This window comes from Postia placenta (genome assembly GCF_002117355.1).
Source record: "Postia placenta MAD-698-R-SB12 unplaced genomic scaffold POSPLAscaffold_5, whole genome shotgun sequence".
Taxonomy (NCBI): domain Eukaryota; kingdom Fungi; phylum Basidiomycota; class Agaricomycetes; order Polyporales; family Adustoporiaceae; genus Rhodonia; species Rhodonia placenta.
Window position 1 is genome coordinate 725,416 of NW_020169836.1, and position 18,628 is coordinate 744,043.

At 51.4% G+C, this 18,628-nt stretch overlaps 6 protein-coding genes across 6 annotated transcripts; 2 read left to right on the top strand and 4 right to left on the bottom strand.

Annotated features, from left to right (window-relative positions):
* Positions 1–4,749: 4,749 nt before the first annotated feature.
* Positions 4,750–11,692, top strand: POSPLADRAFT_1074001 (hypothetical protein; the record flags this gene model as incomplete). The annotated part of the gene is made up of 42 exons (XM_024482660.1): positions 4,750–4,815; positions 4,869–5,132; positions 5,190–5,366; positions 5,419–5,482; positions 5,542–5,582; positions 5,630–5,676; positions 5,726–5,840; positions 5,894–6,317; positions 6,373–6,436; positions 6,491–6,587; positions 6,642–6,672; positions 6,729–6,864; positions 6,926–6,965; positions 7,020–7,047; positions 7,098–7,124; positions 7,175–7,237; positions 7,291–7,331; positions 7,378–7,642; positions 7,694–7,803; positions 7,856–7,904; positions 7,963–8,050; positions 8,106–8,118; positions 8,174–8,233; positions 8,285–8,377; positions 8,431–8,695; positions 8,748–8,916; positions 8,974–9,117; positions 9,171–9,232; positions 9,288–9,527; positions 9,577–9,679; positions 9,727–9,848; positions 9,905–9,964; positions 10,020–10,026; positions 10,080–10,209; positions 10,261–10,324; positions 10,378–10,400; positions 10,454–10,579; positions 10,635–10,881; positions 10,938–10,952; positions 11,018–11,130; positions 11,183–11,206; positions 11,261–11,692. The coding sequence occupies 42 exons, from the start codon at positions 4,750–4,752 to the stop codon at positions 11,393–11,395; spliced, it is 4,452 nt and encodes a 1,483-aa protein (XP_024340121.1). The 3' UTR covers positions 11,396–11,692.
* Positions 11,693–11,724: 32 nt separating this feature from the next.
* Positions 11,725–12,325, top strand: POSPLADRAFT_1039494 (hypothetical protein). Its single transcript, XM_024477554.1, has one exon. The coding sequence runs from the start codon at positions 11,766–11,768 to the stop codon at positions 12,318–12,320; it is 555 nt and encodes a 184-aa protein (XP_024340122.1). The 5' UTR covers positions 11,725–11,765; the 3' UTR covers positions 12,321–12,325.
* A 481-nt stretch (positions 12,326–12,806) lies between these two features.
* On the bottom strand, positions 12,807–12,971 carry POSPLADRAFT_1080865 (hypothetical protein; the record flags this gene model as incomplete). The annotated part of the gene is made up of 1 exon (XM_024482993.1): positions 12,807–12,971. A coding segment is annotated over one exon (165 nt), but the record flags the coding sequence as incomplete, so codon positions are not given.
* A 45-nt stretch (positions 12,972–13,016) lies between these two features.
* POSPLADRAFT_1106265 (hypothetical protein) lies at positions 13,017–13,746 on the bottom strand (the record flags this gene model as incomplete). The annotated part of the gene is made up of 3 exons (XM_024483289.1): positions 13,017–13,392; positions 13,443–13,556; positions 13,610–13,746. Coding segments are annotated over 3 exons (627 nt in total), but the record flags the coding sequence as incomplete, so codon positions are not given.
* Positions 13,747–15,161: 1,415 nt separating this feature from the next.
* POSPLADRAFT_1039496 (hypothetical protein) lies at positions 15,162–16,153 on the bottom strand. The gene is made up of 5 exons (XM_024477555.1): positions 16,111–16,153; positions 15,842–15,975; positions 15,742–15,793; positions 15,491–15,667; positions 15,162–15,429 (listed from the first exon to the last, which is right to left on the bottom strand). Exons 2-5 carry the CDS (start codon positions 15,973–15,975, stop codon positions 15,280–15,282), a joined length of 513 nt encoding a protein of 170 aa, XP_024340125.1. The 5' UTR covers positions 16,111–16,153; the 3' UTR covers positions 15,162–15,279.
* A 778-nt stretch (positions 16,154–16,931) lies between these two features.
* On the bottom strand, positions 16,932–17,718 carry POSPLADRAFT_1139750 (hypothetical protein; the record flags this gene model as incomplete). The annotated part of the gene is made up of 2 exons (XM_024485081.1): positions 16,932–17,489; positions 17,554–17,718. 2 exons carry the CDS (start codon positions 17,716–17,718, stop codon positions 16,932–16,934), a joined length of 723 nt encoding a protein of 240 aa, XP_024340126.1.
* Between the last annotated feature and the right edge of the window lie 910 nt (positions 17,719–18,628).

Below are 18,628 nucleotides of genomic sequence, written 5' to 3' on the forward strand. Positions count from 1 at the left end.
AGCGAGGCAGCGGACCCGCGGCGGACATCATGCTACGTGGAGCATGAACACAGCATACTGTACGTTCGAACCCACGGACGCTCGGGCGGTCCGATATTTCGTCAGGAGGCTGTGCGGCGTAGGTTCAGCGCGTAAGGGAGTTTCTGGGGGTCGCAGCATAGCATTATGACGCTTGTGGTCACGATAATGATGAGTCTAAGAGAAGTGGACACGGTCTGATGAAGTCCAGGGAACACAAACAAGGAACAGCTTGCGCGAGACAGTGTTGTAGAGTAGACGAGGACGGCATGGAGATGTGGGATAATATGCAGTGCATGTGTGCGAGACGCCGCAGGGTAGCATCGTCCAATCGTGGCTCCGTCTAGGCAGCGTATGAGGTATCAGCCATGTAGCATGCACCGGTGCGCCGCCTTATGGTTTGAAGATGGGATAGATGCTGGGAGAAAATAGAGTGCTCTCATAGTCGCTCAGGGGGAGTTCGCATACTGGGATTGTCTGCTCAGTATAAACAATTGACCTTGAATGCGTGAAATAGCCAGGAGACCAGTTAGTGTCATGCATCGAGGAGTATACAGATAATAGTGGGAGACAGCACCATGTTTTCAGATCCAGCTTTTCTAATAACTAGCGAAATAGCAGAAGAACATCGAAGGATTGCAAAGACCCAAGGGAGTGCCAACTCAGCAGGACGTCCGCATCACAGCCGCGGCGGACTAGCGCCCGATGACGTCAGCCAGCGGAACGCCTGTCCATGCTCGATATCAATGATGTGCATCGATATTCGGTGTCAATTGCGTTCGTCTGCCTACTTCCGTGGTCGCCCACAAGCCCTGTCGAAAACGTGCCCATCTATGCGGACTAATGCATACATTTCGAACTCGGCAACGTTCACCTATGCAGCGGAGGCAATCGCTCACGAGGCAGCACTACGACGCTGAAGTTCTGCCATGACACGGCGTGCATTGTCTTTGTAGACGGCCAGATTGTATGAGCAAACAGCTGTTTGGATTTCACACGCAAGAACAGTGCTGAGGGTCTAAACCAGTGTAGTATCTAGTAACGAATGACGACAACGCCAGGCGCAGAGTATGTAGAATAAAGCTAACGTCCGAGTTGCCAACGGCGGATACATTGACTGACGATCTGCAATATGGGCCATAGCCGCACGCGCTTGACGAGCCATCACGCTAACGGCACATGACACTCGACACAGAACACCCATGTGCTGAAGCAAGGGGAGGACAGAATAGCCAATATCATAGGGTCGGAATGTCGATTGGACGAAGTAGGGAGGCCGACAGACTAGCCAGTGGACGACGTTGACAGAGACACGAAGGTAGAGCAATCAATCCCAGGGGGCACGCGGCTTGGCCTCGACGGCCAGAATCGACGCCATGAGGAGTAGCGAGAGCGATCCCAATGAGTGTCAGCTGGGATAGTGTATTTGTAACGTTGGAGTGGGCAGATTCATGCGTTCAAATGATCCTCGCCGTTCACAGTATGGAATGTGAAAAGGCAGTAAACATACCTGAAGTATGGTACGTGTCCCAATCGGTTTTTTCAAATGGACGCGCCAAGGTCGCCGCGGCCAGTATATCTGCAGAACGTATAGTGCGCGAGAATGATGGCGCTCAGGCCCGTCATGGTGTCAGGGAGCCAAGACTTGCGGGAGTAGTCCACGTTTGCTGGACGCAAACAATAAGAGGACACCGCGATCCGCAGTGAACGCCGACCTTGGTGAGACGTCGAGGGAGAGCGGCTGTGGTGTTAGGTCAGCTCTGACCCCGAGTACCATTGTATCTTGACCCTGTCTCCAGCGGCTATCGTACAATGAGGAGGGATCCAAGGGAGGGTTGCGGACTCACCGTATATGACTGGGAGTTGTGATGATGATGTCTTCAGTGGCATGGGAGCTCATACGAGAGTTTGTAGCATTCTACAAGCGGGGACCCGCGTGACAAGGACGTTGGACAGCTTGAGTAATGCTACAGGACGAAGGCGGACGGAGAACAGGATGAGAGTAGGGGATGGCACGTCATTCAGGCGTGCGACGCTACAGGTAAAAACGCGACGGACCGCGGGGTGAATCAAGCCCATAGACAGTCTAGAGCGGACCTGATGCGTATTCCCTTCACATGCAGACCTCTCCTATTCCGATACGGATACGTGAGAACGCAGGCGTAGAGTTCCGAGACCTTGAGCATGTCTAGGTAAAATGAGAGTCCAGCATTATCGAGTGATGAAGCGATGTCAAGCAGTGAGGACAGGAGTTGCCAAATCTACGTTCGTCGCCGTGGATGCTGGCGTTCGAATGGTATTGACATTGAAGCGGGAGCTTAGAAGAGCGTCAGAAGGCTAGAGGGTGTCGCTCACGGTCCACGATGCGGTAGAGCGAAAGCTTGAGACCCGGATGATGTCAGACGCTCATCGGGCGCCTGTGAGGAGCTCGCTTAGCGCTCGCATATGTGCTTGCTGGGTTGAAGCAGCCAAAGCACAGGCACACACCCCCATCCAAAGCCAGTTGAACTTGGCAAGTCTCAACGATACACAGCACGCTCGTTTGTCTATAGTATTCGATCTCGTGCATCGGCACCTCCAGCCTTGTCTACGACGGTCGCGATTTACCCGCTCAAGAGCGCTATCGTAGTGGGGGTCTTGCGCTCGTGGGACCGAAACAGGACCCCCGAATATAGGGGGGGAACCATGACCCGGACAAATCTGGGCGATCTTGGACCCTGATCCCAGGCTCCTTCCCGCCGTCTCCGGGAGGCGGGGGGCCCATCCAAAGGACATGTTATATATCATACTGTGGAGTACGGGGTTTTGCAAAACATTTTGATGCCTGGGCCTATGTGCTCGAGCGAGCAAAATAGCTACTGTTCTACCAATCAGGCATCATTCCTAATGGTCTTGGCAGTTCGTATACCAAGTTTCAAGGAAATCCATGATGAATTGCGAGCAGTAGAGAGGTGCCGGCTGGAAGCAGCTAAAGTGCGGTAGTTCTGCAAACTCTGTCACTCACGGGTCACGGCGGCAAGTTAAAACTCCGCCGTGGCAGAAGCTGCAACAGCGCGACCAAGCGTGTCATCTGCAATCACGTTTGAGGGCGGGGATTGAATCATCACGCATGTTGGCAGGGAATGTCACGTTCATTTTGCAAACCATCCACACAGCGCGATTCATTCTATTGACAGCATATCGGGCTGGAGGATCAAGAAAGGCATGGTTGGAACATACTAAATCGGATGTCCGATTGGGGACAACGGCTCATAATCACTGCACATCTGTCTTATCAAGAATTTGCAGAAAGCCATACAAAGTGTCTTAAGGCTCCCATTCCACAACAAATCTATTTCTCCTCAATCGGCTTCACAAGTAGACTACAATGTATGTCTATAATGTCATACAAGTGTCAGAAGTACAGTCTTTAAGGTAGAAGATGAGATCACGGTGTTTTGCAAAATTGATCGACTTTGCAAAACCCCATACTCCACAGTACCAGCCATTCCCCGCGCCACACATCAGCCACAAGTCGGTGATATCCGATCAGAAATTGATACCCGCCAACTCTTAAACTCCACAATCTTATTCCCCTCCACCCGCCTGGCACGGACATCCTACCAGTGCTACACTAGTTACCGCCTCTCGCACGCACTTCCTCGCTTTCTATTTGCAATATTTTGGTCCCGTGTAGCTACTAAGAGTCACAAAAACTTTGAGTTGAGGGTAGAAGCCGACTGCGGCAATGGCGGCGAGATACTGTATTTTGGATACTTTGTCTGATTCGTCATTCAAATCAGCATATATTAGCTGGTCCTTTGTTCACACCCTTCACAATACCTATTCTACGCGGAGCGCCGTCGCCAAGTTGCTGCCGACACACCAGTGATCTCATGAACATTCCACACGAAACGCCCAACTGTCGCAGGCTCTCAGCCGGCGCATGTCTGCGCAGGTGCCTTGTACTACCGAGAGTAATCACAGTCATTCCTGTGGGTGCCTGAGGACGCTTCCCTTTGCCAGACATTTGACGCGCCTTGAGAGCCGGAGTCGGAGTCATCGGGGTCCCCACTGTGGACTGGAGCGCCGTCGGTCCCGACGTCCTGTCCCGCAACCAATAGATAACTCGATGTGAACGGTCTGACGGCGTGACTCAATAGTGCATGTCAATCAGTTCAACTAGCGTGTATATATTTAAGGAGCGTACGCAGGCTCTCAGTGCTCGTAAGAGAGACTTTTGCACTTTCGTTTACTGAATTTTCGCCGACTTCAGGCGCCATGGATGCGGTAGTGCAACTGGACACGCACACTGTTGACACGACTCAGGTCCTTTTGACTTCAAACCTCAGCATACGGCCGCCGTCCACGTTTCTACTTGCTCATGACGAAGACGGGTGGGTCCCTTTTATCGTGTCTTGAGATTTCGCTGATTTAATACTATACTTCATCGTCAGAGACATTTTTACGGATACTCGCATAATCCCGCTCTATGCGACTGGGGTTTCGCTCATCCTGCTGTTAATGCAGCTTTTCGTGCTGTCAAGGACACTTGGTAAAAGACCTGCAGCGTCACAAAACTCCAATTCGCACGTGGCGCAGGAAGCAGCCGTCCCTACGAGATATAGCCATGAAAGGGGGTCTGGATTCGCATCATGTGTCGCTCGACACGGAGGAATTGGGATATTGTCCTTCAATATTGCGAGATTACTCTCGTGTGTTTCACTTGTCGGCCTATCGGCGATCCCGGTAATGCAAGGGCTGTCGACGAGAAGTCATGCGCCGCCCTGGTTGTATGTCGCTGTCTGCGTAACATATGTATGTTCTCACTCTCTTTCAGAATACTTGGGTTGACTATGTGATTGCCTTAGCTATATGCATCACTTCTGGCCACACTTTCTGTGCTCGCAAAGTCGGCGGTTGCAGCGGTGGCAAATAGACATCTTTGCCTTGTATTACTCTCGGTATGGGCGGTATATGTCTACCGAGATGTATTGCCTCTCGCTATTTTCACCCTCAGCCCGCTCGATGCCTCAGAGGGCGTTATTTTGTGGATTCAACTGGTGGACCTCACCTTTGCTGCAGTCGTCGTCCCGCTGTTGATTCCGCGGCGTTACACACCTGTTGATCCTGACGTAAGATGGGACATCCGTCCTGCATTGTGAGAGTGGTGAACTGACTATATGCTACAGCATCCTTCTCTGGAACCTCACCCCGAGCAAACCGCATCCGTTCTATCGAGGATGATGTTTACGTGGCTAGATAAAATAGTATTCAAAGCCTACCGCGTACCTCACCTCCCTATCGAAGAGCTACCACCGCTAGCAGACTACGATCAAGCGCACAATCTCGTGCAGAAGTCGCTCCAGGTGCGTGCTCTTCAAGGCTACTCTCTGCGTCTTGACCGCATGCGTGCTGCAGGAACTCGATCCTTTCCAAGTCGTGAAGGGCCGACACGTCGTCTGGGGACTAGTGAAAGTCTTTCGTGAGTAGTTGGATGAATGCCTCAGATAAACGACCCAACGAAACATTGAATTCACACAGGCCGCGATCTATTGATTATGGCGCTCATGCAATTCCTCTTCGTACGTATCGCGTCGATGATGTCTATTTTTTTTCTAACCCCTATTAGGTGGTCGCGCGTTTCTCTGACCCTGTTGGCATACGAAATCTACTCTGGTTTGTATTCAACCTCGTATGGCTCATTTCGTGAGCTGATTTTGCGAAGGTACATGGAGAACGGAGGGGAGGGCGCTATGGTGAAGCCATGGGTCTGGATCTCGTGGTTGTTCTTGGGACCCGCAGCTTGCGTGATCATCTTATCATTCTACTTCTTCCTATCCGTACGTCAAGCCTGGCGGCGCGTACGCTTCCGAGCTAACTGCTAGAATGTTAGGAACGGGTGCTGGTCCGCATCGAAGCGATCATGACCCAGCTGGTGTTCGAGCACGCTCTCCGTATGCGGGTAAAGGCTGACGTTTCGGACGCACCGATGTCAACGGGAAATACAACTGTTGCCGGTACTCCCGATACAGTGTCTTTGGCGGAATCGGGCAGCGCACCTGCACGCGAGGATGTTAATAACAGCGAGGATGATGGTAACTTGAGTAGCACAAACACCGCTGCTGGCGAAACAAGTTCGACACAGCGTAAGGACAAGTCGACGGTTTCCGTGCAGCAGAGCCAGGAGGACTCCGGCAGTAGCATTAAACCAAGCGAGGACACAGAATACAAGGATCAAAATGGAGCCGGAAAGGTCAACAACCTGATCACCACAGACCTGGACGCAATTGCGGGGGCTCGCGATATTTTCCAGTTCGGTACGTCGATATGGCTCACAATCACTATTCCAATCGCTCACATGGCTTGCGCAAGTCGTGCAAGTCCCTGTGCAGCTGGTCTTGTGCATCTGGTTCCTATACGATGTCTTGGGATGGAGGTTAGCGCTCGCTTGCACCTACTCAGAAGCTTCCTGACACAAGCGGCACCTCAGTGCCCTCGCCGGTATGGCATTAATGGTGCTCATGTTGCCCCTTCCTTCGACTCTGTCAGGGAAGATCCGAGGGGTTCACGCCGAGAAGATGAAAAGGGTAGGAGAACACATATACGTCCTTCTGTTGCTGCCATTGACGTATATAACACAGACAGATTCCCGTGTACAGGCTGTCACCGAAGGTGGCTATCTGAGTATTCATCTTGGGACGGTGTACTGAGCAATCGCCATATCGTAGCCATGAGCGTTATCCGTATGATCAAGCTTTTTGGTTGGGGATCGCGCCTGTCGAAACAACTGAGTGCAAAGCGTGAAGATGAGCTGACTTGGATTAGGACTTCGAGACTGTTGGAAGTGGCCAACAACATCGCCAAGTACGTGTACATGCCTATCCGGCAAGCATATGTGGTTCGCTAACTATCAGTTCAGTCATAGCATACCTCCAATCACCATGGTCTTCACGTACCTTATCTATGTGTGTTATGTCGGCGTCTTGAAATCTTTGCTCGATTGATCACGTTCTGTATAGACTTTAATCATGAAGAAACAGCTCACTGGTACTGGCCTTCTTTTGCGCGATATTGTCAGTCGGCTCACTTTTTCGTAGCATCTACAGTGTTTTCTGCGATGAATGGTACACCGCAGTTTGCACACTCTGTTGTCTGTCGCTGATGCCTTCAACAGTCTTCGAGATGGTCCGCGAGCTGTTGCACAATACTTTCGGCGCGATCCCCAAGCTTATGCGCGGTACGCTCGTTCATTGTGCAATGCTTAATTACATCTGAGCAACTACAATACAGCTAAAGTGTCACTCGACCGTATGAACGAATTCTTGCAGAATGTATGAACTCAGTATTTCTATTGCACGAGTCTGACCTTCCCCATAGACAGAGCTATTGGACGAATTCTCCGAGAACTCGACTACTCACGCATCAGAACTCAGGATATCCTCTCCGTCAATATCCAGCGATACTCTAGGTTTCCGTAATGCATCATTTACTTGGACGAAGGCACCTCCATCGACTCCCGGATCGTCGAGACGTAATTTTACGCTCCACATTGACGGTGATCTGATTTTCGAACGTGGACATATCAATCTCATTGTTGGCCCAACGGGTTCGGGAAAGACATCACTCCTCATGGCGCTTCTGGGTTAGTAATAGCCCTCTGCCAATCTGCACTATTAGCTCAAGCAATTGCTAGGCGAGATGCATTACATTCCTGCTGGACCGAACTCCTTTGTAGCACTGCCACGCTCCGGAGGAGTTGCGTATGCGGCTCAAGAATCATGGGTGCTCAACGATACTATCCGGGTGGGTTGTAAATTGGATTTCATGACAATGACACTGACAAGCTCATCACCAGAATAACATACTATTTGGTACAACGTATGACCGAGAACGATACGACAAAGGTTTGCCCTAGCTCGTTTATGCGCACAGGATGATAGTGTCTGAGGCCACGTTTTGAAGTGATCACTCAATGCGGTCTCACGAGAGATCTTGAGTTGTTTGATGCCGGGGATCATACTGAAATAGGAGAGAAGGGAATAACACTAAGGTGCGTTGCGTTATTTCTCCACGTGGCGCCCTGCGAGCTCCTTATCTCTTCACAGCGGAGGGCAAAAGGTAAATCATCGTAAAGTGCAGCGGATCGACTCCTCGCTCAATCATGTCGAGTCAGGCTCGAATCACTCTAGCTCGTGCAATCTACTCAACTGCGGAGATCCTACTACTTGACGACGTGATTTATTCATTCTGACTGCTTGACTTGGTTGTGGCTGATACCTCCTAGATTCTGGCTGCTCTGGACGTGCACACAGCAAAATGGATTGTTGAGAAGTGTTTGCAAGGCGAACTTGTCCGCGATCGGACAGTGCTGTTAGTCGTAAGCTACAAAGACATTGTCTCTAACACTGTCTCGTCACTAAATTATCGCAGACACACAACGTTAACTTAGCTGGACCCATCGCGCGGCACGTTGTGTCTTTACGTGACAATGGACGGATCTCCAGCCAGGGCACTTTGTCCCATGCTCTTGAGCACGACCAAGCACTAGCTGCGAAAGTAGCTCAGGATCTCGAAGTTCGTGAGAAGGCAGAACAAAATATTCATCAAGATCAGTCCGAAGAAGATACTATGAAGGCCAATGGTAAACTAGTTGTCTCTGAAGAGATTTCTGAAGGGCATCTTGGATGGCCGGCCTGTACGTGCTGCTACCGCTCGCTACTCACTAACAGGTACTCATGAGGCGCCAGTAAAACTGTACCTAAAGAGTATGGGCGGAAGCCGCCCCATCCTCTACTGTATAATCGCGGTGTGCATTGAGTTCACCTCGGACCTGTTGGATAACCTATCCTACTGGTATCTCGGTTTCTGGGTAAGACAATACGAGGAACATCCTCCATGGGAAGTGAATGTGCCATTGTGAGTCGGCATTGTTCGCTATTGCATCATAACGTATCGTATCTTACTGGCTTGCAGTCACCTTTCCGTGTATGCATTGATCATGCTACTTGGGTTCATCATGTACTTCGTGTATGCTTCGATCTTCCTTGTTGGCAGTCTCAGAGCCTCACGCATCATTCACAATACGTTGATCACATCGGTTCTTGGTACCACCATGAGGTGTTTCATTTTTACTCTATCTATGCTTGACCTGATACTCACTCTTTATGCAGATGGTTGGACAAGACACCTACTGGACGTGTGATCGCTAGATGTACGCAAGATATTGGCACCAGTATGTATCGTAAATCCTTGACAGGGATCCAGTACCGACATTTCTCCTTTCACAGTTGACTCGGAACTCTCCTCCTGCTTAGACGTCCTCATCATCCTGGCAATCAACATACTCATTAAGCTCGCGGCCGTCACAATCACTGCACCCTTCTACATCTTTTCCGGTATCTTTCTCGCTGTTGTGGGAGGGTACATCTGTCAAGTGTACATGAAGGCCCAATTATCTGTGAAGCGAGAGAAGAGCAATGCACGTGCGCCAGTTCTCGGACATTTCGGCGCTGTCTTCACCGGGCTTGGTGGGTGTAGCAGTTTCGTTTTATCTTATTCGACTGAGCAATGGTGCAGTGTCTGTCCGTGCATACGGTGCCCAAGATGCCTTCAGGAAGGAGTCATATGCGCGAATCGATAAGTACTCACGAGCTGCGAGGATATTCTGGGTTCTGACTCGGTAAGGAACGTGTTATGCAATCTGAATGATGAAGCTGATGGAACCAGCTGGGTAAACATTCGCATCGAGTTCTTTGGCGCCATGTTCTCCACCGGACTTGCCTTCTACCTCGTGTACGGGGGCGGCAACTCATCCGCAGCGAATACAGGTTTCACGCTTAACATGGCAGGTGCGTATGCAGGAAAAGATTCGTCTATGATTTAATTGAGCACTTTTGTCGTCAAGTTGGCTTCGCGTCCATGATATTATGGTTCACAAGACTTTTCAACGACTTTGAGGTCGCAGGTCCGTTGCCTTACAAGAAACTCTCCTCGTATGCTAACTTCTTCATGTAACATAGGGAACAGGTATGCTTCCCGCAGTCATGACGCGTGGAATATGTCCGACGTTTGTGTTATAGTCTCGAACGCATACAGCAATATCTTGAGATTGAACAGGAACCAAAGTCAACTGAGAACGGTCTACCTCCCGCATATTGGCCCTCCAGCGGTAATTTGAGGATTGAAAAGCTCTCCGCTCGTTATTCAACGGTGGGTCTCGAGACATGCGTGACATCGTCTTGTCATTGATGATCGTTTTAGGATGGACCTCGGGTACTCCACGAGATCTCGTTCGACATTAAATCTGGAGAGCGTGTGGGCGTCGGTGAGATCATTAAACTTGATATTTCTTGACTACTGCTGATTGATACATGGCAGTGGGTCGTACTGGGAGTGGAAAGGTACCTGAGCATACGCACCCCATCCGTCATGTTGTGACTGAAATTTCCCGCAGAGCTCCTTGACCCTCGCATTGCTGTGGTGCATAATCACAGAAGGCCAGATATACTACGATGGTCTACTCACGAAAAACATCAACCTCGACGCCCTTCGATCGCACATCACGATCATACCGCAAGTGGTCAGCCTCTCTGTGTTCATGGCCATGCTCTCTCTCTCATACCCATTGTTCACAGCCTGAATTACTTAGTGGGACGTTGCGACAAAATCTTGACCCGTTCGAAGAGCTTGACGACGCAGTGCTGAACGACGCCCTTCGATCCGCAGGCTTGTTCTCACTTCAGAGATACACGGATGAAGGCCAAATCACTCTAGATACCCAGATAGCTAGCGGAGGTAATAACCTTTCGTTTGGCCAGAAACAAATTCTGGCGTTAGCTCGGGCGATTGTACGACAGAGTAAGCTATTGATCCTGGACGAAGGTATGTCAATCTCGTGATAAAACAAGATCTGCGATAATGGCTGACATCGCAATTAGCGACATCTGCTATAGGTGAGTAGCACCATCCATCGCGTCAATATACCTGTGCGGCCCTGATGTAGCCGTGCGTCGTGCAGACTATGAGACCGATACCGTCATACAGGCGTCACTGCGCAAAGAACTCGACAAGGGTGTCACTGTGCTGACAATCGCACACCGTCTTCAGACGATCATGGATGCAGACAAGATAGTGGGTGGTGCATCGTTCTCGCCATTTCTGACGCTGAGCAGCACAACCGTAGATGGTCCTCGATGCTGGACACATCGTGAGTTCCTGCCGACACGGTTTTCACGTTGCACCCGTCTCATCATACACACAGGTCGAGTTTGGAAAGCCTAGTGAGCTTTTACAGATCAAAAACGGGTTGCTCCGGGCATTGGTAGACGAGAGTGGAGACCGAGAGAACTTGATATCCATGGCTATGGGTGCTGGCACATCGATCGAGGTTCCATGACTAGTGCACGGCAGTCTCACAGACGCCAGAAGGAGCGCCCATTCTACGTGAGATTGACTCGAACCGCTAGGAAGTTATCACGTCACGAAACCGTGCTCGGAATGTGAAGCATTCCCGATCTTTCCGCTGTTCATGAGCCATGCCATCTTCATATGCGAACAGCTTACTTATACAAACAGACTATCTATACAGTACTTATGACAGGCGCGCGGTTTTGTCGTGCTGCATCACAATCATTTGCCTACCCGAGCGGAGTGCGTATAGCATTCAATATAGATGTCAGGAAGATTGTATGATAAGTCCAGTCTCGTTGCTATTATGCATAATTGGTCAAGTTTCTCCCATACTCATTGATTCCAGCCCTACATGTATGAGGACAGCAGACGATCATTTAACGACAACAACACACTCGGCAACGGTTGTATCTATCAGTATCTCCCTGCGTCTCACGAAATGTGTAGTCGTACAACAAGATACCGCACAGTCCGTATCATCAGCAGACAATTGCAGTACACAAGACGTTGGTTACATTCCTAGCACGATCACAGTCGATTCTTTCGGCAACGGTTGCAAGCCAGCATCTCACAACCATTGCACCGCTGTCAAACACAAATTAACTTGTAAACACGTAGAGAAGATGACTACTCACAAACAAATACCGCGGGAGCCTGCAGGAACACATCTCGCACAGACCCCCTCCATGGCGATAGTTCCACTTGTCATGTTGGCAGTCGTGATCGACCCTGAGGCGATCCATCCACTGCCTCACCAAACTATCCCTCTGAGTGGAACGGGCCTGATTCTGACTTCCGCTGGCAACAGGAGCACGCGGCGCCGCGCTCGGCGATCTGGGGGATACGTCGAGGCGTGCCTGGCTTCGTGCTTGCTCGGGCTGTTTGTCCACAGTCGTAGCAGGGGCCCTTAACGCTGACCCAGATGGCTCCGGTGCCCGGAAGACCTCATTACGCCGAGCGGGCGGGACGTCCGCACGGGTTGGAGTTCCGACGGGCAAACGCACGTCAGAGAGTACGGAAGAGCGTACAGAAGGCGTGGTCTGAGAGGCAGCGTGTATCACTCTCCCACCAGCAGTAGAAGGGGCAGCAACCGAGGCCGGGCGAGACGCTGTAAGTCTAAGCGCCGCAAGAGGTTCAGCCACAAGTCTAGTAGTGTTAAGCACAGCAAGCCCGGTACGATTAGCTGCACCTGCGAGCTCCTGGGCTGCACGTGCCACCGCCTGGCGCGGCTGCAGCCGCGGTGGGATCAGGGGTAGGACAGGAGTAGCAGGGCGCTGCGGCTGCTGAGGAACGACGGGTGCGCGAGGTTGGGGACGAGGCGGCGGCTCCCGGCGGCGGAGCTGGGCATCTGCACGCGCCTCTGCAGCAACCATCAGCCGCCGCTCGTCCCACTGTGGGCATGTGCACGTCTTCCATCTCGCCTGGCAAACGTAACAGAACTCCGTCTTGCAGCGGCACGTCATGTGGAAGCACCCATGGTTCAGCTCGATCATCGTCTCGCAGCCCGGGCAGCGCGCCCAGCCCTGCGTCTCCCCCAGTGCGAGGACGGCGCGGTCTGCGTCTGTGCTGCAACGGTGCCTGCGCCCGACCACCTTGCTTTTGCAGTTGGTGCACGTGCTCGTGCCACAACGGGGCGCAGGACACTTGTATGTCGGCCAGAGCCAGCGCGAGAACGCGCCCTCGACCTGCGCGCCGAGGAAGCGGCTGCAGGACGAGTTCGCGCAGTAGATGCGCTTGAGCGTCCCAAATTCCTTCGTCTTTTCGTGGAAAAGCTTGACAAGCGCGGCGCTCAGGAAACGATGGACTAATGTGAGGGGAATATGCTGCCTGCAGCAGCGTGGCGGGAAGAGCGATTCGTCCCGCACCGCTGCTTCGAACAGCGCCACGATGCATTCTCTGTCGTAATAGTCTCCGCATGGTGCACGAACTTCGTCATTATAGATGGGATCAGTGCAGATCACACAAATATGCCCAGTGTCCCGGCTGTGGCTATATGTCAGAAATGCACAGACGTACGAGAGACTGAAACTGACCGACGCGTGGCCACCGATCCCTGACGCTGTCCAGAGAGGCTTGCCGAGACATTCGTACCGTGAGTGTTGTCATGACCGTCTATCTGATGGCCATTGTTGACGGTAGTCTGTGCGCTGTGACAGAATGTTATCGCCCTCGAATCATTCAACGACGATGGTCTTCTCACTTCGGAAAGACTACATCATCGTCGTCGATTATGCTGAGTCTGACGGCAAGAGCACGATCTTGTTCAAACAATGACTGCCTCCGTGTCTCCTCCACAGCCAGTTGAAATGCGACCTCGAAGTCAGCAGCTATGTTTCCCTTGTGACCATGTTGTTAATTCGCTTTTCCTGCAGCAGCAAATGCACCAGATGTCTAGTTCTCACCGGTGCTTGAACAGCGCTGCGCGCACGGGTCCGGGAGGGACCAGCATGAGCGAACATGAGAGAAAGCGTGAGAGCATGCCGCTGTCTGCAGCTGTCTATTTGAAGTTAGGTCGGACCTTTCCGCAGGTAGATCAAACGTTATTTACTGATTGGGGTTCCATTTCTTAAGGCGTTTGTGGCGACTGCCGCCCGTCCCTTTCGCCAGGACAAACGCTTTCGTGCGGTGTGTGCTCACGCTGGCACGCCAATTTCCAACACGCTGTATATGCCAATCAGCGTCATAGCTTGCTGTTTTCCTTTGACAAGCGTACCATGACAACGTGCATGCCATATATGCGGTCTCTCTGCTCTACGGGACGCCCATACGTGTCTCTTCCCAGCCCCCGCCCTCCGCACTGCGAGATCGAGTGATGTCCACTGATCCCCCCTTCACTGTCCACTGTCGGCCACTTTTTCCGGTGTCTGGTCTCTCCATTGATAGCTTCGGGACCGTGTAAATGCCAGTCGGCGTGCTTCAGAATGTGCTGTATCATATCTCTTGCTGCTGGCATCACACAATCTGGTGTTTGCGGGAAGAGAACAGAGACACCGCATGACGCATTCAGGCGCCCAGATCCTGCCTGGTCACGAGGGAGAGTTCCCTTTTGTTTTTGCTTGGACTGGGAGGTGCTCCAGCAAAAGTTGATAGCACTGAGAGAGCCGTACCAATCATGTCACAGACTTGAATAGTACAAGAACGCCCTCGATCAGAATCCTTTTGGTTGGATATGACGACAACAACTCATCTGACCATTTCGTGAAGAACAGCACCGGGCAAAATGTGTACTCAAGGAGGAGATCTTTCTGTTGCGGTGTTCGTTTCCCATTCGCCTATCTATCAACGCGTGCACGGCTTCTTTGAAGCTTCTATTTGTGCAGACGAGGACACGGTCTCATTATCAACGTTAATGGTCAGCTTGAAGTTTGCGATTCGTTATGGGTACGTAGCTATGGCTTTTGGCAAGGGTTCGTCCTGTGCTCGTCGCTTAAGCTGCCTATAGGACAGGCAATCAGGCAACGGTTCTCACCTATGGCGGTTGCTTGCCTGTCGAGCTGTGACCCCTAAACATTATGAGCAGTGAATCATCTTGTCGCGCTGTCTATTGGTAGGACCTGTGCTCTCACTGAGCATTTGCGAGGTCCGTCATGCACCATGTACCAGTGTCCTTCGAGAAGGGCAATTACGAGCTTCACGTACTATATCGACTCTCACATACTCTTCCTCGGTCATCTCAATAGACGAATTGACGCAGCGACCTGGGCTCGAGGTTCAACAGACAGTAGCGTTGAGAACCTTGGGTGCTGCACACGTTGCGGGGTCCATCACATGAGTATATTGGTCATAATACCATAGTGCATGATAGTACAGTACGCCCCACGACGTCCCACGGAGGGCACGGACAAAGCAATAAGACGGCACAGCACCAAACTAGAAAGTTGCCGGGCGGTGCGCGACGAAGGTCGAGCGCACCTTGGACACGCGATGAGGCAACGGGAACTTGAGTTTGGGCGTGAGCAGCTGCCTGATGTACGGGCGGCGGATGTCCTCAGTCTTTTCAATCTCCACAACTCGGAGAATCTTGAGGGAGCAGAGATATTAGACGTTCTTCGCAGATACACAATAACAGTGCAAAACGCACGTGGATCGACCGGAAGCGGGCACGGTGCCTGGCAGCCATGTCTTGGTAGAGGGCCTTCACAGCGTCAGCACGGCTGAGCTCGCGGAACTCCTTGTACATGTTGTGCGTGCCGGAGCGGGAGTCGTAGCGAAGCCAGATACCAAAGTTCTTGACCTTGAGGGGCTTCTTTTCGTGGATCTACGGACACGCCAGGACGGCGCCGGTCAGCTCCCATTCCGCCTGCCATTTGAACGGCTGCAAGGGCTACCCACAACGTTGACGCCAATGATCTCTCCACTGGCCTTCTTGACCTTCTTCAGTTGCCTGCACCAGAGTTATAACTTGCACGATGATACGCCTCGGACTACGTACCTCAGGAAGTACCAGAAGCGCGACTTGGCGACGACTTCATTGGGCGCAAAAATGCGCATACGGTAGATCTTGGGAGTCGGGTCGGACTCGGTGGGCAGATGGCGCCCGACGACCTGGTATTCCTGGAGAGGCATCTAGCAGAGGACAAGCAGTCAGTATGTCGTCCGTCATCTAAACTCTGCGCCTCCCATCCACCCCTTCTCGCGATTCCCATGCAACCAGCCCGGACCAGGAACATCGCGAAAGCATAACTTCAGACAGACACTCACTTTATAGATGGCTTACCCTGTTGATGTTGGCGGTGTTGACGACGTTCAGCACGACGCTGGGAGGCTCGGGACGATTGTGAAATTAGAGTTCAAGCAGCTAGGACCCTGATCACCCCTGACTTTCTGCTGCGAACATCCATCCTGAAATGGCACCCGCATCACGTGCCCACATATTCAGGATGGTTTTGCCAACGCGTCTGCCGTTCCCTTTGTAACTTCACTGACACTGTCTTTATTTCCCCAGCTTATCTGTGAAGCCGTACTTGTATACCACGGTGTGATGAATAGGTCTGTGCCTGGCTAATAACCTATCAATGAATGCATGAACGAGACTTCATCGTGCGACGTCTGTTGTGAATAGGAAGGCGCGGAAGGCTTGTCTATTTCCGCTCTATTGAGATGGCATAGAACAGCTGCGAAGAAACCGGCCTATCCCTCGATAGCAGAATAGACACTCCCTTCAACATGCGCAGGCTAAAATCTAAATTTTGTAAGACACAATTGGGTGTTCTATTGTCTTATATCCATCGTTCAGGCTGCATAACTGTCTCATACATTCATCTAGGACGAGGCACGCGGATGCCATATGTTACAGACGTCTCATTTACTGCTTCCATAGGTTGTGCCCGTGAGGAGGGCGTCGAAAAGGCACCCCCTGGCGGACGTTTTCTTCCATTCAGAAGATTGTGTGTATTGTTCAATCCTGGTTACCGTGCTCGTTATATCTAGGAGTCATTCAATTTTGATTCATGTCTAGGACTATCATATTGTACTGTCAACATATTGGCGTGTGAGTAGATGATGGCCGGATTGAGTTTATATCAGTAAATGTATGGTATCAATCTGTACCGCACTTTCTGTGCCCACGCATCCCACTGGGGCCCGAAACGTTCCTTCAACAATACATCTTCCGCCGCAGGGCGCAGGACAGCAACTCCGACCCCCAAAAGTGTCGCGGCCAAGTAGACAACCATCGTGGCCTTGCCCCACATCGTATCAACAACCCGGCACTCTCTAAACCACGACCCAGCGCTGGCAAGACTGATACCGATGCCGATGCCGGTTACAACTGCACTTGTATATGACGGGTGTCGGACGTATGCGTATGGCCCATCGGTGATGAGCCGATGGTTTCCGCTCATGGTGACCTCGAACGTGAAGAACTGGCCGAGGGCACGGTAACAGCGGTATCGGGTGTAGCTTCCTAGCGTCACCATGCTGAAACCTACCAAGAACGCAGGGGAGAGACCTATTTTGGCTGTGAGAGAGGGCGGTCCGTGGACTAAGAGCTTGAGAATCGCTCCTGAGATGGGAACGGCTGGGTATTTCGCGGCGAATATTACGGCAGCTTCTAACACGACCCCCGAACACAACAGGAGCTGCGGCATGAGGTTGCACATCAGTACAGGACTGGCAAGCTACAGGTGACAAAATAGACAGCACCTTGAAGCTACCCATGTACAACCGTGCGACCGCCGAGAAGGCTCGCTCGAAAATAGTCATGTTCGGTGCCAGCAGGCTTGCATCTGGCTTGGGCTGAGGCGGTGTGAAATTAGTGTAGATACCTAGTGTGGTGATAGCAAGGAAAGGAAGTTTAATGAGGGGCATCGTTGTGTGGGGTACGAGCTAGCCGATGGGTACGTGGGTTTTATGTGGTTGAAGATAACGCCTATGTACTTCCCTTTTGCAAGTTTGATATCGCCGTATTGCCAGCTGATTCATTAAACCTGTTGAGCCCGATGTGTGAGTAACCGGCGGGGTCCTGGAAACAACGGCCTCGGTAAATTGTGGCTGTGATGATATTCTGCCGAGTCCAGGTCCCGAGTATCAATTCCGAATTCCGCATCAACCCCGCTTGCGCACAAATGTTCTCAGGTGGATCTATCGATACGAGTTTTTGGAATTAGATGTAAGAATGAACAAAGTGCGGCCTACCTACGGAAACATCCGAAGCGTAGTGGTGAGACGCCACAATTTCCAATACGCATATGGCCCACTGAGCGCTCGACGAGCCTGTCAGGCACGCAAGTATGATATGTACAGGACATCAGAAAGTACGGCACATAGTTTGCTGCATCGAGCCAGAATACTTATTGGTCTGCCACAAGTGAGATAGATGGAGGAATTACCCATATTAGGATTCAATATCATTTCAAATATTCTATTTGTGGCAAATTAATAAGGAAACATAAGTGCTATGAGTGAGACGAGGCTTTCCCTAATGCACCTCAGATATTCAGTTCAACCAAAGTCTCATTCAATTACCATCATTGCGTGGAGATGAGCGTTTATGTCTAGTCAGTAGCGACAGGACTCGAATAGCATAGATGTGGATCGTGTTTGATCCGGGAGATTTGAGAATTGCGGAAGTCAACAGCTTGTTTAGCCGGTACTTTGTGTGCATCATGGATTTGTATATGCGCATGCACATCTGGGTTTAAGATATGAACTTAGTACTGTATCCGTGGCTCACCATACTGCTGCCAGCGAAGGATCAGCCTTGCGGCCATCTGTCTTG

Excerpts from the sequence above, each read along its gene's own strand:
- POSPLADRAFT_1039494 (XM_024477554.1), top strand. The coding sequence starts at position 11,766 with ATGAGGACAGCAGACGATCATTTAACGACAACAACACACTCGGCAACG.
- POSPLADRAFT_1039496 (XM_024477555.1), bottom strand. The coding sequence starts at position 15,975 with ATGCCTCTCCAGGAATACCAGGTCGTCGGGCGCCATCTGCCCACCGAG. Across the intron at positions 15,794-15,841 it reads CGCTTCTGGTACTTCCTGAG|GCAACTGAAGAAGGTCAAGA; the intron begins GTACGTAGTCCG and ends ACTCTGGTGCAG. Across the intron at positions 15,668-15,741 it reads AGATCATTGGCGTCAACGTT|ATCCACGAAAAGAAGCCCCT; the intron begins GTGGGTAGCCCT and ends GCGTGTCCGTAG.